At 47.3% G+C, this 25678-nt stretch overlaps 4 protein-coding genes across 4 annotated transcripts; 2 read left to right on the top strand and 2 right to left on the bottom strand.

Annotated features, from left to right (window-relative positions):
• The first annotated feature begins 3547 nt into the window (after positions 1-3547).
• On the top strand, positions 3548-5803 carry MYCTH_76502 (uncharacterized protein). The gene is made up of 3 exons (XM_003658986.1): positions 3548-3641; positions 3724-4655; positions 4717-5803. The coding sequence occupies exons 1-3, from the start codon at positions 3569-3571 to the stop codon at positions 5029-5031; spliced, it is 1320 nt and encodes a 439-aa protein (XP_003659034.1). The 5' UTR covers positions 3548-3568; the 3' UTR covers positions 5032-5803.
• Positions 5804-9155: 3352 nt separating this feature from the next.
• On the bottom strand, positions 9156-10268 carry MYCTH_2295591 (uncharacterized protein). The gene is made up of 2 exons (XM_003658985.1): positions 9833-10268; positions 9156-9779 (listed from the first exon to the last, which is right to left on the bottom strand). Exons 1-2 carry the CDS (start codon positions 10174-10176, stop codon positions 9236-9238), a joined length of 888 nt encoding a protein of 295 aa, XP_003659033.1. The 5' UTR covers positions 10177-10268; the 3' UTR covers positions 9156-9235.
• A 9170-nt stretch (positions 10269-19438) lies between these two features.
• On the bottom strand, positions 19439-21412 carry MYCTH_2295590 (uncharacterized protein). The gene has a single exon (XM_003658984.1). It carries the CDS (start codon positions 20915-20917, stop codon positions 19802-19804), a length of 1116 nt encoding a protein of 371 aa, XP_003659032.1. The 5' UTR covers positions 20918-21412; the 3' UTR covers positions 19439-19801.
• Positions 21413-22675: 1263 nt separating this feature from the next.
• On the top strand, positions 22676-24066 carry MYCTH_2295588 (uncharacterized protein). Its single transcript, XM_003658983.1, has 3 exons — positions 22676-23001; positions 23229-23445; positions 23521-24066. Exons 1-3 carry the CDS (start codon positions 22781-22783, stop codon positions 23755-23757), a joined length of 675 nt encoding a protein of 224 aa, XP_003659031.1. The 5' UTR covers positions 22676-22780; the 3' UTR covers positions 23758-24066.
• The last annotated feature ends 1612 nt before the right edge of the window (positions 24067-25678 follow it).

Raw genomic sequence — 25678 nt, 5'->3', positions numbered from 1 at the left:
AGTAGTTATTATTAATGGCCTATTATCTATAGATAGATAGAGGTACGGAATATATAAATTAGGAGGTATAGACTATCTTACGAACTGTAGTTTCCTTTGCTTAGTATAACTAGCCTAAACATTTACCTATATACTAGCTTATGATTAATAACTATAACTTGACGGTAACTAGGATAAGTACGAGCTACCTCCTCTATAATTATAATATAAGCCTAATATAGTTCGCCGACCTATTAGACGTTCCTACCTTAACCTTATAAAGAAGAGCTACTAATTTCTTACACTACCTAAGAGAAGGTATAGAATAGCCCTAGGCCGCTATCATATATATATAATAACACTAGCAAGAAAACGCTAATTGTTTTTAATACCTAGCTAAGAAATTCGAAGTAAGGGATAAAGTATAGTTATCCTTATATAATATTAAGACTAACCGCCCTAGCTATAAACTTAACTAGGTTAACGCTAAATATAAAATAATTATAGTACTAATATTACTAATAGTAACTCTAGATATTCCTTATAGCCTTTATCCTACCTTTTATATTAACCTTATTAAGTATACTACGTCCGACCTACTACCTTTATAACGTATATTAGATTTCTAACTAGATCCAGTATTAGAACTCTCCTAAGAAGGACTACTATAGAAAGAATATAAAGTAAAAGCAATCCTTATAGCTAGGAATACAAGGGAGAGAAGAAATCGATATAACGTACTAGTAAAATAGAAAGGATATAATACCCTAACTTAGAAACCATTAGAGAATCTAAAGAATACTAAGGCACTTGACACATTCGAGTAGGAGTAAGGAGACGTATACTACTATAATAGACCGGTTATAAATAGGAGGTAGGGGAAAGTATAAAAGTAAATAATATAAATTTTTTATATAGGTAGGTAAACCTAGGGCAAATAAGCGGCAGGCACGTTATAGTCGCGTCATAGACGCGTCGTAACCGTGTTATAGACGCGCCTATAGAGATAGTCTAATTATAAACACAAAATAAATATACTAACTAGTATATAATACACTTACTCCGTAACCTCCTCCTCCTTATCCTCCCCCTCTAAAACAATAGTTATAGTGGCAAAGGTAGGGTTATTATAATTACGGACCAGGCGTGCCGCGCGCTCGATAGGCAAGGAAGAGCGGCGGGCATAGGAACGGCCGAAGTCGATTGGCATAGGTATAGGGCGCGTAGAGGCGTTCGAGCGAGTACGGGAGGCAGGCGATAGGGTGCCTAGGACGTAGGCGACGAGGGTAGCATTAGTATTGACTAAAGTTAACATGTTCTCATTTATATGCTATATCTAGCATAGTATGCTATCATTCTATACTATAGCGTGGTATATAAGCTGCTTAGTAGCTTGTAGGGTAAGGTTAGGGCTAGTAATAGGCTAGACAATGTTACCGCGATAGGTAGGGGTATTAGGGGTGGCGGTAGTAGTGACTAGGGTAAAGTTATTACTAGAATAATAAGAACTTGTAGCTAGGGTAGGGGTAAAGGCAGCCTATTTAGGCAAATGGTTAGACTAGGTAGCCTTAAAGAGTATAGAGAACGAATATACTAATATAGAGAACTTAGGTATTAGGATAATATAATAGGCATCCTAATTAATAATCTTATAGTAAGTAAGGGAGGTAAAGGTAGTACTAGTATTATAATAACCTATAATTTTCTTAATACCTATATATAGGTAAGGGTTATTAGCTTAGAGCTATAGATCCTAAATATAGCTCCTATAGCTTTTATAGTATATTATATAGGAAGTGCCTTAACCTTAGATATACTTAACCTTATTACCTTTTAGAAGTCGGTTAATATATAGTAGATAGTACTATTACTTCTTAGGTTATAGCTTAAACTCCTTATTAGAGGAGTTACGCTTAATAGTATACCTATTAAGGGAAAGGTTAGTATTCTTATACTATAAAATAAAGAGTTAGTCTATACCCTATATATATATATAATAGCTAAAATTAGTATAGGTAAGGGAAAAACTTATATAGTAATCTTTATTCTTATTACTACTAAGGTAATAACTATTATTACTATTATTAAATAAACCAATAGCTATTAATATACTAGATAGATACTAATTAAAAAAAAAAAAAACTTAAGAGTATAATAAAGGTATAGGTAGCAAGTATAATTATAAGAGGCAGAGGCAGTTAGAGGGTATAGAGGAAGAGAGTTAGTTATAGGTAAGAAAAAATTAAAAGGAAGAGGGAAAAGGAAGGGGTATTTATAGGCATAAGAAGAAGGCAATAAGGGAGCACACTAGGCCTAGGCAGACTACTTATTATATATGTAACTTACTACTACACGCACGGGTCGCGTTATTCTAACAACAAAGGGAAGGAGGTATAGGTTTCATCCGAACTCGAATAGCTACCTATTCGTATATAACACACCATTATACGTACAGGTTATATTATCATAGCGACAAAGAAAGGAAGGTATAGAACCCGCTTATAGGACCGATATATAGGGTGTAATATAGGGCAGGTCAGCCCGGCGACCGTAAAAAAAAAAAGAGGGGGGGTATATTATAGGCCTAGGCTACACCCGGGCTAGACAATGCCCGGGCTTTACCCAGGCACGGAACAGACCTACCCTGCCCCACTCACCTACGCCCTATAGGTCCGTAGAGCATTTGTTGCTCGTTCGTAACTCGTCTGGTGGATACGCGGCTAAGGCCCGGTTAGGGCCCGACCTGGAGCCTAACCGGGCCCTACCTAGGTTATAACGTATATACTTAAAAGGCGCCCCTTTATATAACTCTTGTATTCTTTCTCTTTTTCCTTTCTAAGGTAGTTAAATAGAATATTATACGCTTATCTATAGTTGCTATAAGGCTAGTATATTACACTTAGTTATAATTAAACATATTATAAAGTAATAGTAAGAGTAGAGTATATATATTTATAGAGGAGTAAACTCTTAACTAGTTAATTTAATACTAGTTTAGTAAAAGAGTAGTTAAAGCACTAAGCTTATAACTACTAAATATAGTTATAAGCTTAAGTAAGTATAAGAGACGTTAAAAGTAGTAATAAGGAAGGAATAGAACAAGTGCCTTATTAAACTATCTATAAAGAAGAGAAAGAGTAATATAAATAGATAAAGGAAAGATGATCTGTACGTCTACGAGCTTGTAAGGGTGGCTTACATTGCTCGTGGCTAGAGTTTTAGAAGCTCCCTAGCTTCTGATAGTTCGATTATCTTCAGGCAAAACTTGAATTCTGTACCCCATATTGGTGTGCGAAACGCCGGTACCAGCCCTTAAGGGTACTAGTCTTCGGAACATTTGTGGTAGCGCTGTTGAGCTCTTCCGGAGCACGCCGAGTAAGGTAGTTTAAACTACTGAGGGAGCTCACGCTTCCAGGTTGTTCCTGCAAGGTTGTTTCCCAGGACCCGCATCGGCAGTGCCAAAAATGGCAGGTCTTGGCAGTCGCAAAACTTCCAAGACGTGGCTCCTTCGGGGCTCCGCAGCGACTTACGCGATCCATCTTTTGCCAAACGCAACACGACCTCTTACCACCCACGCGATAATGCTATCATGAAGCTCTCGGCAGTTTCGCTCGGCCTTCTGGCCATTTTGACGCCGTTGACGGCAGCGTGGACGAAAGAAGGCGAGTCGCGGTCGTCTCCCTCCAAACGCCAATCCCTCAGTGCTGCCAAGCTGCTCATACTAACCGGCCGTCTCATCCGCAGACCGTGAAATCTTCCGCGTCCGCGACGAGTTGATTGCCCACGAGGGACCGGACGTCACTTTCTACGACTTTCTCGGCGTCAGCCGGTCGGCAAGCCACGAGGAGATCAACAAGGCGTACAAGAAGAAATCGCGGCAGCTCCATCCCGACAAGGTCAGGCAGCAATTGACGGCCGAACGCGCCAAAGCCCAGAAGGAGAAGAACAAGCAGAACAAGGGCAAACCGGGGGTCCATGTGACGACGAAGCCGCCGACCGCCGCCGAGATCAAGGCCGCCATCAAGCGTGCCTCAGAGCGCCAAGCCCGCCTCTCCATCGTCGCCGACATCTTGCGCGGCCCGGGCCGTGACCGTTACGATTACTTCCTCGCCAATGGATTCCCCACATGGAAGGGCACCGAGTACTACTACAGCCGCTACCGCCCCGGTTTGGGCACCGCCATGGTTGGTGTGTTCCTCTTCGCCGGCGGTGCGGCGCACTACCTTGCCCTCTACATGAGCTGGAAGCGCCAGCGCGAGTTCGTTGAGCGGTACATCAAGTTTGCCCGCCACGCCGCCTGGGGCGATAGCCTCGGCATCAACATTCCCGGTGTTGACGGGCAATCCGCCCCCGCTGCTGCCCCGCCTCCGGGGCAGCAACTGTACGAGGATGAAGAGGGACGGGCCGTGCCCATGAACCGCAAGATGCGCCGGATGCAGGAACGTGACGCCAAGAAGGAGGCACAGGGTGCTGGACGCAAGGCACGTCGCGGGCGTCCTTCCCCCGCCGCATCAGGATCTGCGACTCCCCGGCCGCAGCCCCAGGGTAGCGGGCCTACCGGGTCAAAGAAGCGGGTCGTTGCTGAGAACGGCAAGATTCTCGTCGTCGACTCCCTCGGTGATGTATACCTCGAACAGGAGGATGAGGATGGCAACGTGGCTGAGTTCCTGCTTGACGTGAGCTGAGCCCCTAGCCCTAAAACAACAAAGAAGACGAAGCTAACCAACCCCTTTCCAGCCCGACGAACTTGTCCGCCCCACCTTCAAGGACACTGCTGTCGTTCGCCTCCCACTGTGGATTTACCGACTGACCCTGGGACGCGTCTTTTCGAAGCGCACCGAGGACGGAGGCGAAGGTGGTGACGAGGTAACGGAGGTCGAAGTCGTGGATGATGATGCGGATTCAGAGCCTGGCAAGGCCACGCCAAGCAGCGGTTCTGCTGAGGATTTCGAGCTGCTCGAAAAATCGGTTGATGAACTGGGGCAGGCTAAGAGCAGCGGCACCCAGAAACCGGGAGGCAAGGCCAGCAAGCGGAAGAACAAGAGAAAGTGATCGAGTCAAGGGTTTTTACCCAATAGCTTCGGGGGTTCGGTGCCTTGAGTGTTGGGATGCGAGGGTAATCTGACAACCGCTTGTACATGCCTATGATGTTGGGTCCCAAAAAGGGACGAATAGACAACCGTATGTTTTGGATTTGTATTTCGCTCAATGCGGAGATCAGCTTGGACAAAAATCTGGCACATGCCGCTAACGCCGCTAACGTGAGATTGACGGACATAATAATAATACACCATCCATGCATCGGAACAATATTCGTGGTATATCAGAAGTTTCCGCCCAGCCCTGCCATCGTCCCGAAATCCCATTCCAGCCAACGGAGCCCAAACTCCAAACTCCAAGGTCGCTATCGCGGCATAGAACCCTGGCTGCCAACTGGCTGAGCAAGGTGTTCCAAAAAAGTAATCAGGGGGCAAAATTTGGAAGAAAACAGCCCTCAGTTCACGGCCGCCTCGGCCGTCAGCTTCCGCTCGATCTCCAACACTCCCGCCATCCCTTCTCGTATCTCCCTCACCGCCTGGCCGTGCTCTTCCAATCTCGTGAACGGTAGCCTAGGCACTGCACAGGACTCCTCTCCCGGGCCGTGGAAGATGGGCATGGCGGCCTTGACGCCCACGAAGCCATACTTGATGGCCAGCCAGTCGCCCTTGGCGACCTCGTGCTGCAGCTCCCTCGCCTCCTTCACCCGGCCCTGCTCGAAGAGTTCGCCGATCCTCACGCAGGCCCTCGGGGCGAGATTCGCGAACCCGCTGATGGTCCCGTGCGCACCGACCACCAGCCCCTGGAGGATGAAATCGGCGCTGCCGCCTCCCACGAAGAAGTCGTCCCTCGTGCCCCTCACCTTGGGCGCGCCCTCCACCAAGCGGGCCAGCTTGCCCGTGTTGCCGCACGTCAGCTTCACGCCGACGACCCTCGGCAGCCGCGCCAGGCGCAGGAGCAGGTCCGAGTCCAGGTCGACCCCATTGGCCGCGGCGGGGAAGTTGTAAACGACGACGGGCAGCGGGCTCGCGGCGGCGACGCGGGCGAAGAAACCCACGACGGTGTCGGCGTCCATCAGGCCGCGGTAGTAGCCCGGAGGCAGGATGAGGGCGTGGGTGGCGCCGGCGTCCTTGGCCTCGCGGCAGAGCTCGAGCGTCTCGCGCACCGACTGGGCCGAGCAGCCGGCAATGATGGGGACGGGCGCGTGCGAGTAGTCAGCTGCTTCGTGCCGTACCGCGTCGGCGACCGCCTCCGTGATGGCCCGACGCTCTCGCCGGGACAGGTGCACCGCCTCGCCGTTGGAGCCGTGAGCTACCAGCCCCGTTACCCCCGCAGCCAGCAGCCGGGCAACGTGCCGCTGTGTCGCAGGAATGTCGACGTCGTCATTGTTCGTGAAGAATGCCGGCATGGGGACGTAGACGCCTCTGGGGAGGGGCGGCGTGGGGATTGCTCCTTCTTCTTCTTCTTCTTCTTGTTGTTGTTGTTGTCCATTTTGCCGCTGTAGCTGCTGCTGCTGCTGCCCCTCTTGTTGCTGCCATGGTTGTGGGTGTGGCTGAGGTGAGTTGTCGGAGGGGAGATGGGTGGGCGTGGTTGGGGTCATTGGTTGGGGTGATAACTCCATCTTTTAGACGGAGCTTTTGGAGACGGGAAGGTGGAACAGATGAAAGGGTTCCCCTTTGGTTTGCTGCTGGCTCCGAGGACTGAAGTGTGCTGTCAGACGATTTCTGATGACTTCTGATGACTTCAAATGCGAGTTGGGGAACCCAAGGAGACAATAAGAGAATGCCTGCTGGGGTCCGAGGAAGGGGGGAAAGGCGAGGCAGATGATTCTAAACAGCATCGAGATATGACAGGAGGTGCCTCAGTCCCATCTTTATAATATGGCTGAGAGAACAAGGATCAAGCAAGTGACCGGTGGCTGGCCACAGCGGATGAGGCTCTTGGCCTTGCGCCGGGTAGCGAACCCTGGTGTTCAGGGGGGACCGTCGTTGCTTAGCTTCCTGTTTGACTCGCGTGGGGTCCCGGGCGAAGGAACACCGCCGGCCCGGCAGACGTCCGGAATGATCCCATATAGTACGCAAGGCGGTATGGGCTTCGGTGCGACCAGGGGGTTGCGTGGCATGTTCTAGGCCACTTGAGAGCGTACCAAAACATAAAGCAGGGTGATCACGGGAACACTCTCCAAGCCCCGTCGTGCCCCAGGATACTCGGGCAGTAAGGGCATAGTGCAGGGCACGGTATCCTCCTTTGAGGTTTCTACTGAGGTGGCCGGCGGACTGCGCCGATGGACCATCTGATTCGGTCAAGCTCGGAGGGTGATGACGGTGTTTGACGCCATTTCAAGGGAGAACAGTCCGGAAACCAACTACCGGTAGCCGTCAGATCGTGTGTCGAAGACGAGGATTAATTTGCAAATGGAGTGGCAGCCCAATCGATGATCAAGAAGAGCAAAGAACGGCAATTGCAAATGTTAGCGTGCGCTAATGGGCCCGAAAAAAATCTTTTCCGCGCCGCTGGAAAGCATCGGGCTATATGAGCTGGGTGTTACAAAAAAAAAGTCGAACAAACTGTTAGGCAAGAGGCAAGATAGGCAAGAGGCAAGTATCCAAGGTCGAACGTTAAGTGGAAGCTTCCTGTTTTGGGGCTTTGACCCCCACGGGTATGCACAACCAAGATAGCGCGTACCCCCGTCGTTAATCGTGTTCGACCCTCTATTCGCCCGAGCTTCCAGGGGCGTATCATGACAAACCAGGGCAGTGCGCCTGTGCCAATCGGGGCTCTCTCCGCTGTTTGTTTGGAGTTCCGGCGATCTGGTCACCCTGGACACGCTTTACCCGTTGTGAACAGCGGCTTTCCAGTGAAGCTGAAACGCACAGAAGCTAGCCACTTTCACCCCTCGATAAGCCGCCTTCTTCGTATGAACTGTACATATATAGGTTAGGTATGTACATACATACCGTACATACATCCGCCCCTCGTCCCCGAATATGGCGGCATGGCCGAACAAACCTAGAAGCCGTCCCGAACGCATCCATGAAATGGGGGCCGCCACAACAACAGCAACGATATACTGCAGTGTCCACTAAATGAGCCCATTTTTTTTCCACACTCGTCGGTGCAAATTTCCAAGTCGAGGTTTGAAGCGGAAAGAAATGACAATCCATTACACTGCACTAGATGAAACAGCTCTCACGTGAGACGTAAGCGGCGCCCCATTTCCGAATCCCACGGGGGCAGCTTCCCCAGGTTCTCTAGCCTCTTCGGGTGCCGCTATCGACCGCTTCCCCAGTTTACTAGACAGGCCGTCCAGGTCCACCTACCACCTTCCGCTCGGGTGGTAGCGCTCAGTGGGTGGAAACTCCTTGTCGCGAGAAGCGTCTCGCTCGCTCGCTCGCTCGCTCGCTCAAAAGGTCTCAAACTGACCTCCCCATTGGCTTCCCGCAACGGCCTTGTGACCAAAGGGAGGCCTTTGGCGGTCTTGCGGTGCATGGGTGCGGGATTGGCAATTCCGAGCTAGGCGCTCCGCGCAAGTCGTCAACGAAACACGTAGGAGGTTGTCCACGAGACGTGCAGATTCTGACAAACCCCTGGCCACACGAGGCCTAGAACACCGGTCCCTGCCACCATCACAACCACCCTTGACGGCTATCGCAACCTCTAGGAATATTTTGCGTATACTACGGATATTTGTAAACCCATCGACTCGCCCGGATATGAAAACTAGGTGGGACAGGATAGAACCCGAGACTGATCAATACGCTGCCCCAGCGCTAATGCGCAAGAGGGCAGTGATTAGGAGCAGGAAAGCACAGGTCCGACTGAGACGTACTAGCAGGAACGGATCGCCGAATGATTGAAGGCAGCTGGTGGATGCATGCGAGCGCTGTCCTAGCCATCCCATTGAGCTATTTCAATCTCCGAAGCCGAAGGCCGTAGGGTTGGCCCTCGAGTGACAATGCAGAGAAAGGGGGGAAACAAGTATGAACACGGAGGAGTGGATGTGATCAAGCAATGCGGAGGGCATATGCCGCCTGTTACAATTAATCTAGTTGACAGGCCGTTTCTGTAAGACATCTCTATAGTATTAGGTGGTAGGCAGGGGTAGAGGTCGAGATGTTACGACGGAGGTCGAGAAGATATGATTTGTAAGACTGGAGCGAACGATAGTTGAATTCGTAGGAGACATTGCAATCTGTATCGCCATCCCTAATCTAAATTATTAGAACCCAATGACTTCTGTCCATTCATTAGGTGCCTCTTCCTCAGCGGCAGCCTCCTTTGCAGCTGCATCAGCAACGATGTTCCACTCTCTCGGGATCCTCCAGAATTGGACAGCCATGCCCTCGTCCCTATATCGCTCGATCTCACCCAGTAGAGCCTCCCAGAGATCCCGATTCTTGACGCCGGCCCCTCCGCGCTTTACCCAGCCATTCTTGACCCACGTCTTAGCCCATTTGGTGGAGCCCTCAACCACATACTCGGAATCGGTAGCGACGACAAGTGTGTGGAACCCCTCCCCGGGCCAGTATCGGAAACGAAGGGCGGCGATGACAGCGCGGAGCTCCGCCCGGTTGCTGGACTGAATACTATCGTCGCCGAAAGGTCCCTTCTTCTCTAGGCGGCCAGAGGCGACGAGTCGCTTGCCCGAAGGACCAAACCCGTGCCAGAAAGCCCAGCCTGCCTTTGGGTTTTGTTGGCCGTTGTCTAGACATGCACCGTCGGTGCGAATGAGGACTTTGCCGGCATCATTTCGGAAAGTGTATCTGATGGACTATCTTAGCTGGTATCATCTTGCATTGACTGTTCATTGTCTTGCCTGGTAACACGCATATAGCTCTTCCGGCCAGAGAATAACTCGAAAGGAGTCTCTGAACCCGATGGTGGGACGAACTTGGTGGGGAAGGCCCGACCGGTACATCTTCTCAAGGGGAAGCCATCGAGTAGGCCAAATAAATCATCCTCCTGCTCTTCGTTTTCGCTGTCGTGACCAAGAACGTCATCCATGAAGCTGTAGTCTACACAACATTTCCCGCAGGTTACCAGGCCATGGGGACCGCAGACCAGCCGGCCGTCCGGGAGCTCACAAGGACCCTCCTCGTCATCGCTGCTGCTTGAGCCGAGCGGTATTAGCCCCTGGGCTAGGTACCACCCACGAGGCATTGATCAGGGTTGTTCCGACGTGTGTACTTGTATTTAGCGAACTTGGGTGAGTTTTGTGAGAAAGTAGTATAGAGGGGAAAGGAATGGCGGTGACGAACTAACTACTTATGACGTCGGTGCGGGGTGGGCTTGGAAATTGTTGACACGGAAAATGCAATTGGCGGGGCTAGAAGTGGAGGGCGGGGCCTTTGATGATATTTCACGATATGACGTGAAATTGGCTTTCATTTTTCGGTTCGACGATGTATGCTTGTTATTCTCACCAAGCGACAAGCAGACTTGGAGGACAGATATGGATGGACGGCATTATCGCATGCGGTAAGAGGGAACCACAAGGCGGTTGTCAAGATGTGACTAGCTCGAAGCGACATTGAGGCCCTTGAAGGGTGAATAATTACGGGTGGACGCTAATTACTGTGTTGGGCTGCCGCGAAGGGGCGCAATTCCGTCACCCGAGCTCTAACAGGACGCTGCTAATGTATGAATTAATATGTTGCCATACGACCATACCACCCACACAGTTATTTAGTACGGCAATTTCTTGCCAAAACGAGAAAGAATATCAAGTGATGCGATTTAATTATTGCTCGTATAGAGCAGAACTTTTTGGCATAGAGCATTGCGCGTTAACCCGTGTGTGAGCCCACTAATTAACTAATACTTAATTACCTGGGGCTGAATATCCTGACCTTAAGAGTTTCAAGGGGTGCTAGGAAGTCCGTCGGTCACAGGCTTCGGCTGTCGAGCCCAGCCGTTCCTTCGATAACCCTCGCCGTTTATTATAGGCAAGGTACAGTACTTGGTAAAGGAACTACGCTGAAGGAACCGGCAGGCGCTATTAATTAGGCCCAAAGGCCGAACCTCGCCCGACTGCCCGCGATTTCTAGACGTTGCGGTAAATTTAGTGGGCACGTAGGGTTGAATCAGAGACGCTGGTCTGTCATGAACTCCGACGATAATAGGGGGAACGCAGCGAATATGCAATTGACTGTATCTAGTGGGATTATGGTCCCCATAATTCGGAGCAGGACGGCGATATTGTCTAGCGGTGATGCAGGAAGCCGACGGGATGTCGACGATAAAGTCCGCAGTGGGCGGTTAATGTGCTTTGATGCGCCGTCGGGCATAGTAGGGGTGGAGATTAAGGCTTGTAGAAGCACACGCCAAAAGGGCTTGTTACGGCCCAGTAACAGAAGGAACCCTGCTTGCGGATATCATGGGTTCGCATTTAGTCCGGAAGGTTTTCCCATGATTACTCTGTCGCTGAGACCACTGCCCCTCATATGTTTGATAAGAATCGACGCCTGAGCTTGTGAATGAACCGTTCATTCTCGTCACGAAGGTGGAGAGCGGATACGTGGTTTATTATCGCGAGCCTGGAAAGATGATAGCAGGGAAGGGAGAGGAGAGTAAAAGATTAGGTAATAATAAGAAGCGAGTGAGGGCTGAGGAAACAAGGGGATGACACGGAGCGGTCTGAGTCGGCTGGGAGCGCAGGCCCGGAGAAGAGAGCAGGAGCAATGGAGCAAAGAGCCAAAGCTTCAAGAACAAAGAGAACGGAATCCATACGTATATATATATGCATCTTGACATCAGGTGTCAACAAGTGGCAAAGAGATCGGCACAGCCGTAGGTCGCACCTTGGTCCCGTAATTATAGCACTTTGAACCCAACAGAACGCTTCACAATGAAGAGCTTCAACCGGCACTCCATAACTGTCCATGATATTCCATTGACGTGTCTAATATCTAGTATGTACACCAAATTGCCTAGAATTACAAGTTGCACTAGGTGAATCGTATATAGTAACTCGAACTTCTGCTATTTGTCGAGCTAGGTAATATGTTACAACACTAGACACTCTAAACAATGCACGTACACTGCCCCCCCGAGAATCCTAGGACGTCATTAACATGCTCCACATTTCCGGTGTAGACGTCTTAGCCACCCAGATCTTCAATGGAGTGTCAGGTAGAGCATTGCTAAAGTAAAGGATCTTCTCAAGATGAACTCATTTGCTAAACGCGCTTGTCACCACACACGACACCACAATCTCATATTCCTTGACCCGTTAGATACCTTGACTTCTATACCAACTTGGTCTGAGGCAGTGAATAAAGGAAAAAGGGAGTCGTATAATTATTTAGACCTTGGTTACGCCAGATTACCTATTAATTACATGCCAGGAGAGACGCAGTTATGCTAAGGGGATATAGCCGTTTTAGAAGCAGAAACCTTCCCATCTGTCAGAAGCTATAGAGCTTCTAAGCGTATTAGCCACGCGTTTGCCACAGCTGTATAAGGCTGTTCAACGCATTAGCTAGTCCCTTTGTCTATAAATACTACTTGTTTTATCTCCTTTGTAGATAGCTTTAACAAGGCACTGTCTCCTTCGTATAGCCACCCTGCTACAGACTACTTTCAACGCTCCCGGAGCTCCTACTACGTTCGGCAGTTATAAGCCCGGCGCCTTGACTACTCCTCTGCCGACATATCTTTAATATTAGTAGTAGCTTCTTTTATTACGAACCCTCTTACCTTGCTTTAATACGCTTTTGATGACACGTCTATTATATCCGAGATCCTAGTCGAGACTTTTATATGCCTTATAGCGCCTAGTTCCTAGAACTTATAATATATCGAACTATAGTCATAGGCTAAATTCGCTAGTATATAGGGATTTGTCGACCCTAATGGCGACTATAAGCTAGATCTAGAAGTTCTATAGCGCCTAACCTATAAGCAAGCTAGAGATAACCTTATCTTAGCTTCCTAGGAGCAACTCTTAAAAGGATTGTCGCCCTCGATATCTATAGATTTAATACCTTCTAACGTAGCCGTCATAGCCGAATTTATATAATTATAAGACTCCTTTTATAAAGATATCGTATACGCTATAGACGTTAACAAGCAGATAGGATAGCTATAACGCTAGCTAGTGTATACCATAGATTCTAAACTCTATAAAGCTACGAAAGCGTATAGAAAGAAGGATATAAACCTTATTAGGGGGATTATCTAGGCGCTTTGCTCTATACTTATACTATCTATTATAACGTTCTATATAATAGTTACTATATAATATATAACTAGTCTTAATATAGCCAAGCATTCAGGAGTTAATCTATAGCGCTAGATTTGTAACTTTAATATTACCTTTTAGTAAGCCATCTAATACAATATTCTAGAAGTACAAGGTATATAAGGACTTTATACCTTTCTTAACGCTATTGTTATATATATCTTACTAACCTAGGTAACGAACAAAAGGATAGAAATCGAGCTTGCTAATAGTATAGGATAGCTACTTCTAGAGCTTAGCACCCTCATTATAATAGCTAAGATCTTAATTAATAATAACACGTAACCTAGAGTCTCTTAGAAGTATAGAATCTTCTCGATAACTTACACGCTAATACTTCCTATATCTTAGAAGAGCGGTAAGGAGAGAGGCAGAGATTCGCGTAGAGACTCTCGTAGCAGTTAGCGGCATAATACGAGATGTCCCTATAAGTGTCTAAGATATCTATAGAATCTAGTAGACTGCTATACGCTTAAGTAAGCTGTCTATAGTAACAAGTAACGCTTATACCTTTCTAATAAAGAGTATAAGAGGATTTGCTAAGAGCTTGATAAGCTAAAGTAGGCTAGACTAAAAAATTAACTTATCGCTAAGTAAGGGGAGCTATCTTATTCTAGGTAGTTAGGAGTAGGATACCCTAGTTCCTTTAATATATTAATTATTAGCCTTTAATTACTTAGCAAGCTCTTGACTTACTATAGGGCGTTTAATATAGTCGCTCTATAGCGTTATCCTCTTTCGGAAAACACTTTACTAGACTTATATAGCGTGACTTACTTAGTTAACAATAAGAAGTTCCTTTTACCTAGGACGTTTATTAAGGTAAAAGATCCTAAGTTCGTTAAAGCAGGTATAACGACCTTCCCTATTAGTAGGAAGGGCACTTAGGTAATTAAAAATGTTCTAGATAGACTATATAGACTATATACTAAGAGCCTAATGCTTAAGGATATTACTATTATTAAAGGATTCTATATTAATATTATCTCGGAAGCTCTATTACTTAAGGTAGGCGCTTAGTACTATGGCTTAGACTGCTTACTACGTTTCGGAATACTAGTAAATAACGTTATCCTTTAGAAGTTAGAATGTAAGTATAATCTTACCTTCCTCGAATACAAGCCACTTTCCTACTACTTGAGCTTCCTAGACTACGTCTTAATTAGTAAAGCAGGTATTATAAATATCTATATATCCTTATAGAACGTGTTCGCTATATATGGTAGAAGGTCTTAGATATAAGCGTTACCTATTATAAGAGAGGATACTAAGGATCTTTAGTACTTAAAAGCTAGCTACCTCGGATTAGAAGCGTTAAAAGCACTTATTAATAACGCTAGAAATGTCTATATTAAGGGGATAGTACGTATTAAGTACAAGAGCTATACTTGTACTTACGTAAGCAAGGTTATCTCTAGGAAAACACTACCTAAGTAGAAGTCGGCATGCCTATTCTAGCGAGTAGCCTAGGATCTATTTGACTATCTTAAAGCAATTAATAGATTACGATAGCTACTTATAATTATTAATAAGTATAATAGGAAGCTCTTCCCTTTCCTCTTAATGATAAAGTCGCTAGACTAGATTATAGAAGTCATCTAAAATTTCAAGAGCTAGATAAGACACTAATATAGGCTTGCTATTTATAAGATTAAGTAGGATAATGACACTATAACGATTAGTTTAGCAGGGTACGTACTAATACGCTACTAGACTTAGGCTATAGAAAGTGGTATTAATCTTAAACTCTTACCTTTATATACCTATAAGCTTAACGGACTAGTGGAGCAAGTAGGGTAAGAGCTAATCTTACGCTTAATTAAGATATTTAATAGCGCGAATCTACCTATAAAGCTTTAGTTAGAAAGTATATATATAGTAATATACTTATATATAATAAGCCTAAGCCGTGCTTACTTGTTTAGAACTCCTAACGAAATACTCTATAGCTAGTTTAAATAGTATTTTCGCCAATATAAACCTAGCTTAATAATTACATTAACTAGTGACTTATACTTAGACTAAAGTAGTATCTTTATATATAGATACTAGGTATATATCCTCTATAAGGATAGGGAAGCTAAGCGGTATATAAAGGACTTTAAGGTGCTACTATATAGGCTAATAGGGTATCTTATAGAATATTACGTATCTGATATCTATCGCGTTTAGATACCCAAGCTTGATAGGGTCATTATAACTTGTAACGTTCGCTTCGATAAGAAGACTTTCTACTATCTAGGTAAAGAGTAACTAATAGAGTTATCGCTAGTAGTAGCGAGCTAGGAAGTTAATTAGTTCGATCTTAGCAAAGATTCCTAGGATATTAACTTTCTCTAGGAAGCGTTATAATAGACCTAATAACTAGTAGAAGACTCTATTATAGTGGCTTAGCTACCTCTATCGTAAGAGAGTCTGATAGTAGACTAATCTCTCTAATAGGGTTAAGACTTAGGGGTAAGGGAGCTCTCTAACATATAGCCTATAAGCGAGTAATTAGTTCTAGAGACTCTTATAGTAGAGATATAAGCAATAGACAAACTTAACAAATAGATAAAGAGCTTTAGAGGACTCTTAACCCCTAAATATATGCCTAAGCCCTTAGTGACTTGCCCTACGCCGGCTAATGAAGGGGATGTCTACTAGGAAGTAAGAGGGTTTAAATTAGGGTCTTCCTAGTCACTAGCTAGCTAACTAGATACTAGGGAGAGCAGGGGAACCATCAAATCTAATAGAGGAATGCCTTCTATAGAAAAGTCAAATACATATATTATAATAGAAGAGCTAGAAGCTAGGGATAGTATTACCGACATATCGTACCTAGCTAGGTTAGAGGAGTATAGCATTAAGCAAAGTCCGGATTAGCTAACGTATCCTCTAGAAGGTAGAAGCAAAGGAAAAGCTATTTAGCAACTTCCTATAAGGAGAGGTAGAGGTAAGAGGAAGGCTTATAAGCCTAGGGACCTTATCTAGTTAAGCGAAAGGCTATAAAATAAGGAGAGGGTTAATTACTACTACTCCTTTATCTATATAACTAAGGAACTCTAGTAATAGTTCTATAAGACTTACCTACCTAATTAATAGAAAGCTTATCTAGAAGACTAGAGTATAAGAACAATATATATAGTGTTCGCTACCACTATATAATAGAAGGATATCACGTACCTTAGAATAGCTCTAAACAAGCTACGTTAGTATATCAACAATCTTACTTATATTCCCATTAACTAGCAAGACCTATATAACTACCTATTAGGATAATAGTTTAAAGATACGGCTCGCGAGGAGATATATAACTTAGAGAGCAGGGGAATGTAGAAGATCGTACTACGTAAGCAGGCGAAAGCGCGACCTATCCTATTAAAATAGGTTTTTATATATAAGTTTGACAAGGACGGTTTCTTAGAGAAGTACAAGGCAAGGATCTACCTACGAGGAGATCTATAAGATATTAGCTCCATAGAAAGTACGTATATAGCTACTCTGGCGGCGTAGTCGTTCCGTATAATAATGGCGATCACTACGTACTTTGACTTAGAAGTCAAGTAGTTCGATATAGCGTAAGCGTTCCTTAACGCCGAACGACCAGAAGACGATCCTATCGTCTACAAATTACCAGAAGGATTCAAGTAGCTAGGGAAATGTATAGAGTTACGAAGAGCTCTATATAGCTTAAGAGACTTGCTACTCTTATAGTATAAGGAGTTCTATAAAACGTTATTAGATCTAGGTATAAAACCATTAGGCAAAGAGAAGTGCCTCTTCCTAAGCTATAATAAATGTATTATCCTAATCTTTTATATTGACGATTTCTTAGTCTTCTTCTATAAAAGTAACACCGTAGTAGCTAAGCTAGTGATAGAAGGAATCAAAGCTCGATACAATGTCTATAAGTAAGGTAATATTAGTTAGTTCCTTGGTATTAGGGTGATTCGAGACCGACCTATATATAAGATATAGCTAGTCTATAACTAATATATTAGAAAGGTAGCGAGAAGATATAGGCTAGACGTACCTAGTATATATAAGCTAACTTCCTTAAGCTATAAAGAACTTAAGAAGTTCGAAGGGAGCGTTACTAATATATAGATTAAAAAGTATTAAGAGCTTATTAGATTAATCCTATACCATATAGTTATATTATATCTAGACATTATATACGCCTATTTAGTACTCTTTTGATACCTAACTAACCTAGGACTAGACTACTTATTAGAGGTATAGCAAGTAGTAAGATATCTATTTAGGAGCTCTTACCTGTTAATCTAGTATAGAGGCGAGCAAGCGCTAGAAAGTCTGATGCTTGTAATCGCTAGAGACGCGTTATATATAGATGATCTAGATATATAGTATTTGTTATAGGGATATATCTTCTTCCTATTTAGAGGTCCCATTACATAGAAGGCATCGCGCTAGGATATTATTATAACGTTAAACACTAAAGTAGAACTTCTAATGCTCTCCCTTATAGTAAGAGAGGCTATAGCACTTAAAAGGCTATTTATAGATATTAATCTTAAGCTTAGGGAACCTTAGAATATCTATTACAATAATTAGCAAACGATAGGACTAGTAATGGCTAAAAACGAACGTATTAATACTTGCCTATGGTATATAGATATCTATAATATATAGTTATACTAGGAAGTAGCGAAAGGAATGTTTAAAGCTATATATCCATTAACTAGTTAGATACTAGCAGATAGGCTTACTAAATAACTTAGCTAATAAGCCTTTAAGTGCTAGAAGGCTCTCCTTAATTTTTAAGATATTAGTTATAAGCTTATATAACTAGGGGGTAGAAAATAAGTTAAATTCGTTAAATAAAATACCACCTAATACTCCTTATCTACTACTATTAGCCGTTACTAGGATTAACAGCCTTGCCTTTGCCTTTATCCTGGCTAGGTAATAACATAGCGCCTAACGTGTCATTAGGCACGCTAATACAAGCATTATAAGCCTCCTTGATCTTGCCTAACTAGTAGAAGATGTCATATACGGAGCAGGCGATCTTCGTGAAACATGCAAGTTCAGCCTTATTAAGTTCGTACTTCTCCGTATCGTCTATACTAGCACGTTTTAGGTTACTCTAAAGGACTATATATAACTTCTTAAGATCCTATATATAACTGTTAGCGATTTGCCTATACGTTAGGGGTAGAGGTTTAGGATCTAAGGACTTATAAAAGCCTTAGCTCTATCTAGTAAAGCCTTTGTCAAATCCTTTGCTAACCTAATATAAGAAGTAGGACTACCATTATAGTTAGTATAAGTATTATAAGAGTTATTAGACATGTAGGCAATTAGTATATATCTCCTTATACTTATAAGAACCATAGGTATAATAGTAGTAGTAGGAGCTAGCGCCGGAATGATTACGATATTCGCTAAAAGAACGTCCTACTAGAGCCGACTATATATATATTCTATAGGGCACCTTATAAAGCTCGCTAGCTTCGATATCGCTATACTTAGTCAGCTTAAATGATCTAGACACGATTAGTAAAGCGCTAGAAACTGTAATAGAGTCGCTATCAAATTAACTAGAAGAAGCCGAACTATACGAACTTGCTTAAATCGCTAGAATCGCTAGAAAACTGCAAAACCGGTAATAAAATCAATCAAATAAAGATAATAGGAACACTTATGGTTTAGAGGCTAGTTTGGAAGCTTTAGCACACCTACGCTTTCGAGGTATTATAGGAGCAGGAGTCGACCTGCTAGTAGTAATAGTATTCGCGACGGGCGCACCTATCAAGTCATCCGTTAATTCAAGCATAGGAGGCGTTATCCTATTATTATTATTATAATTAAAACTAGTAATACTATCGCTACTACGACTACGATAGATATATTTGATCTATAGCTTCAAAGGAATCGCTCTACTATACTCAACTCTTTCAGACTTCTAAATATAGAAGGCAGGCCCCCTAAAGGAGCTATCGAGGTAAGAGCGACAAAGGATATAATACCAAGAATAGTATCACTATAAAGCGTAATTAAACGACTATTGCCTTTAACTAGGGGGTATGTCAGAAGCTATAGAGCTTCTAAGCGTATTAGCCACGCGTTTGCCACAGCTATATAAGGCTATTTAACGCATTGGCTAGTCCCTTTGTCTATAAATACCACTTGTTTTGTCTCCTTTATAGATAGCTTTAACAAGGCACTGTCTCCTTCGTATAGCCACCCCGCTGCAGACTGCTTTCAACGCTCCCGGAGCTCCCACTGCGTTCGGCACCATCTGTCGGAAGCTGTGGAGCTTCCAAGCGTATTAGCCACGCGTTTGCCACAGCTGTATGAGGCTGTTCAACGCATTGGCCAGTCCCTTTGTCTATAAATACCACTCGTTTTGTCTCCTTTGTAGATAGCTTTAACAAGGCACTGTCTCCTTCGTACAGCCACCCCGCTGTAGACTGCTTTCAACGCTCCCGGAGCTCCCACTGCGTTCGGCACCATCCCTATGCCGAACCAAAGCCCACCCGCCCAACGCCGACTTCGAGAAGACGAAAGCAAATACTTTGCCCTCCTGTGGCAAACTCAACAATCAAGACACTGACAGACCCACTCCCACTGCACCCACCGCGGCTCTCGGCCCAATGCAGCCTCGAGACACAGTTCGGCACTCGACAACTGAAGCCCTTCGGGACGCCCGCTTCCGGGCTGGACGATATAATAATGGCCCAGGACCCGCAGCTTCGTCTCTTCCAGCCTCTCCAGTACCTCCTCGTCATCCAGGTCCGTGACGACAGCAGGCGCATCCATAGCCTGCCTTAACTGGCACAAGAGCCGCATCAACCTCGCCAACCGCGCATGGTATCCGCTGTCCACATAGTACGACGGAAAGGGGCGTGTGCTGTACCACTCCGATTCTCCTTCCCCGCCGAGGAAGAGGTGTCCCTGCTCCTTCCCTTGGACGGGTGACATGGCCCCGGGCTCCTGTTCATCCTGGTCCCCTCCGACCCAGGCGCTCTCCCCGAGCAGATAGACTGCCTCCAGTCCCCCGTCACCTCCCATCAAGCCGACCAGTCTCACCAGCGCCATCTCCACCATGGGCGGGACCACGGCCCCCTCGGACAGATCTGTTCCACCGTCACCATCACCATCACCATCACCATCACCATCACCATCACCATCACCATCACCATCACCATCACCATCACCAATCCCACGACTGCCGTCGTCGCCCCCTTCCGTCTCCGGCGGCGACATCAACCCGTCCACGTCCAGGCCCAGCCTTCTGACCCCCTGGAGCGGGTCCAACAGGCCCGGCTCAAAGTACCTTGCGTCCGCGAGCTGCAACAGCAGGTCGGCCGAGAGCGAGTCGAGCAGGAGGATGTCGCGGGCCAGGTCGAGCCGCACAATTCCCCTCGCGGACGTCGATGGCCCTTGCATCGCCCCGGAATGGCGATCATGCCATGGCCGAGGATGAAAGTAAACGGGAAGGGTGTCAGGGAGGAAGTTCGAGACGATGCCGGGCCGGAGGAGTTCGTGGCGGGCCTCGGAACACGAGGATAACAGGGCACGGGTGGCAAAAGTAGAGGCTGCGAGGTGGGCGGTGGGGTGAACCTGGAGGGATGGGACTGTCCTCTTTGTCGCTGTAGTTGGCGTCGTCGCTGCTGTTGGCGACGTGGGTTCGCCGTCGTCTGAGACCATGTGGTAGGTTATGACCAGGCGAACGCGATGTACACGGCTGGCTGCGCAAGCCGCGAGCATCGCTTCGCGCCATATCTGGAGGCGAAGTTCAGTTGGAAGCAGAGGGAAGAGGTGAAATGTCGTATCGCGGGTGGGCGATGCTGGTGCGGTCTTGGTTAGGGCGCGGGAAAGATGTTGTTCGCCTGGTGTTTTGGGAAGATCTCGGTAAGGGTATGGTGAGTATGGCCGTCCGGTGGGAGAGCAGGCGGAGTGTGATGCCGGCCCGGGTGGTTGGCGATGCCATGGCTTGATGCTCAACTTCTTGGGCATCCTTACAGGCTCCATGTGAACCATTTGGAGCTGTTGGTCGGTCTGCTCCGACGCAGGCAGGCGGATATCATGCTTTTGTGAATCTTCAGGGTAGCGAAATAAGAAAGCCGACGAAATCCGGGGGGTACAGTACACTTCAATCCTGGTAATGATTGTATATACATAGTTACAAGTACAGACACACGCATTGCCTTTTTAAAACAGAGTGGCCCGCTTACTCAGGATCCAGGCGTAGTTGGCCGGGCCGCCGGGGTGTCCAGGCGTGCTCCAGGGGAAGAAAGGGGAGAGGGAGCCAAAAGACGGCCGACTTTGTCGGGCCCGACTTTGTCGGGGCTGTTTGCGCCCGTAATCTGCTACACTATGTTAGCTGTCAGCCGTCACTGAGTAGTATTACAGGACTTGCATCGCCACAAGCTGGCAGCCCGGGGGGGAAGGGGGGGTGGAGGCAGGAAAAGAGCAAGCTTACCTTGGGTACTTTCGCTGTTTTGTGACTCCTCAATTCACGGCGGGATATTCATGACTCCAGAAACCAAACCATGCGCACACCAATTGGCCAGAGAGAAGGCAGCTGCTGCCGGGTGAACTGCGTGTGAAACAGTGGGCGGACCTGAGCCGACACTGCAACTCGTGTACTGCGTAAGCCTCAAGACCCGAGGGTGCGGGCGAACCATCGCAATGGTAATCGGCGTCCAACGGGGGCCTCGGTAATCTGCCGTGTTGTCGATCCAGGCTGCAGCAGGAAGGAGTTCGACGCCCACGAGGCTGCGAGGGGTGGCCAACAGCTTCCGACGCCTCTCGGAAATGTTGTGCGCCGCTTTGGTGAATCTGAATCTGACCAGGGCCTGCCCATCCTGAAGGGGGGCCTGTGTTCGTAACAAGACGCTGGCGGCGCAACCCCTAACCTCTTGGCAAATTTGCTCTGCAAGGGACGAAGCGCTGGGATCTGGACCCCGAAAACCTTCGGAGTCCCCATCCATGTAAAGTCTAATTGCGTTGGTGGGTTCCCTTAGCCGAGGAAGCCATGCAGAGGTGGCAAAAGGGCCTGGACTCGAGAAGAAAGTGTGGTTCCTGCCTTGGTTTCGCAGATCGGGGCAGGGGGGTTTGGGGGCCACCTGCAGTCAGAACGCGCCTGTTCCTGCCGTGCCTACGGAGTACTCCGTAGTGTATTATTACACTACTTCATGCTATCCGTAATCAGCCCTTCAACCAAAAGTCCGAAGGATTATGGGCCCCGGAAGCCTGCGCATTTCCGGGGAGTGGCACCCGACTGGGGACTGAGCGGTTGATCGGCCCCCGACCCCAGACAGTGAACTTCATTAGCGTAGTGTAGCGTTGTATGTGCAGTGCCTTATATACATACACAAGGTACATACATACCTACATACTGTGGTACGGTATCCGTACACATACACTAACTGGATGCGGCAACGCGGGGGTTGCAATTGCGCGTCATCGCTGGCGGCCAAGGACAATATCCGATTATTAGCGATGACACCCAACCAGTCGACGGACCACGAAACCAAATCATCGTGGACTGTGTAAGCAGCCATCGCCATGAAGGTCATCGTCACGGGCTGCACCGGCCTTGTCGGCAGCGCCCTCATCCGACAATGCATCGCCAACGACGACATCTCGCACGTTTTCGCAATCTCGCGAAAGCCGCTCGACGAAGCCGTTGCCAAGAGCCCAAAAATCACGGTAATTCTCCACGACGACTTCTCCACCTACTCAACGCAATTGCTCGACAAGGTCAGGGGGGCTGAGGGCTGCCTCTGGTAGGTGGAACCCATCACTGGTGTGAGGTGTACGGATTACAGCACACAAGCTAGCGGCGTTCTACCGTCCCCCGAGTGTGTGCGGAGTAGCGTAGTGCATTCCGTACACTACGTTTGCGTGTACGGATACATACACTACACTGCTCGTCCGCTAGCGTGGAGGCACTGCACACAGTCTAGCTTCATCAAGCCGTTCGCTGACTCGACCAACCAAACCGCATGTCAAGGGCGATCGGCGGGAGAGCGACCCAGTTCCCGGACATCGAAACGTACAGAAAGGTGCAGGTCGACTACACAGTCGCCGCGGCGAATGCATTCCGCGAGACCCTGGCACCGCTGCTCGCCGCTGGCGGCCAGTTCCGCTTTGTCTTCTGCAGCGGCAAGTTCGCCGAATGGGATCAGTCGAAGCCCCTCCATTTCATGGCTGACACCCGTCGCGTCAAGGTGCCCTCTAACGAGCCGACCAAGCACCCCCTTGCCTTTCCTCACGCGCGGACTTTGCTGACCCCGTCCTCACAGGGTCTAGTGGAACAGCAGCTATGTCAAGTCGCCGATGCGGACACGGCGAAGCGTTTTGTGGTTTACTGCGCCCGCCCGAGCGGCATTCTCCCTCCTGACGCCGGCCTTGCTGCGAGGCTCTCGGGGAAGCTATATGGTGCTATCGACGTGGATCATTTGGCCAACGCCCTGATCCGAGTCCTCCTGGAGGGCTACAAGGATCGAATCATCGAGAACCGCTCGTTGTTGGCGCTCTGATCCGCCAGATCTCAAGCCAAAAATCTGGAAACGTCTTGTCTTGTAGTATAAAGGTTCGGGGCTTACTTGAATCGCTCGGTCGGCTGAAGGCCCACCTGTGCGCCTGGCTCTGAATATCAAACACAATGCCTGATTATTTCTTCAAGGTGTGCGGTCACGATCGAGCGGTAGTTGAACAAGGTATGTGTAATTAATCATGCAATGCCGGTTGATCATATCCCAAAACAAGGAAGCATGCGGGGAGAGATACCCCCTTCCTCTTACAGCACACCACACTACTCTCACGGATTACACCAGTCTCGTGTGCGTTTTGTGAACCAGCCTCATGATGGCATGATGAGCGAGAAACTTGAAGTACAGCGCCGGACCAAAAGATGTCTGGTCTGGCGGTCAGAAGAGCCCCTAATTATCCTGTAGGAAATGCTCAATGCGTAGGGCAAGGTAGGTAATAATGCACCAAACATGGAGTGGTACATACACGGATTTTTCAGAAAAAAGGGGGGTGGAACAGACGTGGTACCTGATTTAATACCCAAATTATCGTCGTCCACCCGTTACGCAAATAGCAACCATCCCAGGTTCCGCGAAGCTTAAACACCTTTTTCGGTAGTGTTGTGTGTTCAGTCCCACCCAAATACACTATAACAAACTAGCGAGGCCAAGGGCTGGCGGGCGCCAACGCCTTAGTTTCCGTCAACCTAGCTGCCGACACTAGTGTATGCTCGAAACGTACGGAGTAGTGTAATTAGTATTCCCTACGGGGATTGAAACAATACACTACTAGGGAAGTGGGCCGATTCTCGATTTAGCAACGGAGCACGGAGTAGTTAACACTAGGATATTGCCCATCCATACAATACATAATCGACCTATAGACTAGTGTACTATGGTGTGATGGGTAAGTTTGACCCCCTGACTTGGTATTACAAGGTATTACCGGGAATCCAACTTGAAGAGTGTGCCACATTAAACCACATTACCAGCAGATGGATAAAACGAAATGCGTATCCTGGTTACAATAGTTTCCTAGTTATCTACTTTTTTCTTCCTGACGTAGTGGTTGTAAATGGGTGGCGGTACTGCCCGGGGAATGGAGTTTTTTCGTGGGGCCCTGGTCGGTACCTGGGCAGGGGGTGAAACTTTGCGACAGTAGACATGAAAAAGACCCAATAGGCCAGATCGAGCCCTCGAGACAAGGGGAACATCGCCACTGATGCTGGCACGCATCCGCATCCAAGGTTTTCTCTCTCTTCAATCCATAACTACACGAAGGCTTGAAAGGTCCCAGGTACAGCACGCCAACAGAGAGAATTATTAATTACACACACTAATGCGGCATTAGAGACAGAAGGCCTGCAGGCAAACGCCGCCACTTCTGAACGGCCATGTCCGTGGTTGGTTACCCACGTGACGGGCCACAGCACGACCCCTGAAACTGCCCTCACCGGGCTTTCGCTTAAGCAGGGCTTGTGAAACTGTGGCTCTCGGAATCCGGCTGCGTGCCAATATTTTTTTTTTTTCTTCATGTTTCATGCGGCCCGGCTGGGTCTTGAGCCCTGCCGTGGCGCTCTTGCCACTTCGATGCTCCGAACCAATGGACAGCCTCTTTTCTGTTCGTTTGCGGTCGGGTCTAGTGTACCTAAAGAGAGAAAGGAATAGAAAGTTGACCGCAGACGCATGTGAGAGTGGCATGACCTCTCCGGGTCTGTATATCGTGGTTCCCTACCTTCTCCAGGGCGGAATCAACCACCCTCTCTGTACAGCACGCACCAACACCACCTACGCTCAAGAGCTACGGAGTACGGAGTAGCATAGGGGCCTTGAGTTATATGATCAACCCGCATCTGTTGTGTAGCAGATCTACGCGCGACTCAAGTACCTCTAATCCGTACTCCGTCCATTAACCTTAGCATAGTGCATA

The sequence above is a fragment of the Thermothelomyces thermophilus genome, chromosome 1, assembly GCF_000226095.1.
Source record: "Thermothelomyces thermophilus ATCC 42464 chromosome 1, complete sequence".
NCBI lineage: Eukaryota > Fungi > Ascomycota > Sordariomycetes > Sordariales > Chaetomiaceae > Thermothelomyces > Thermothelomyces thermophilus.
The sequence above is the reverse complement of the archived record's forward strand: the minus strand, read 5'-3'. Positions and strand labels throughout refer to the sequence as shown.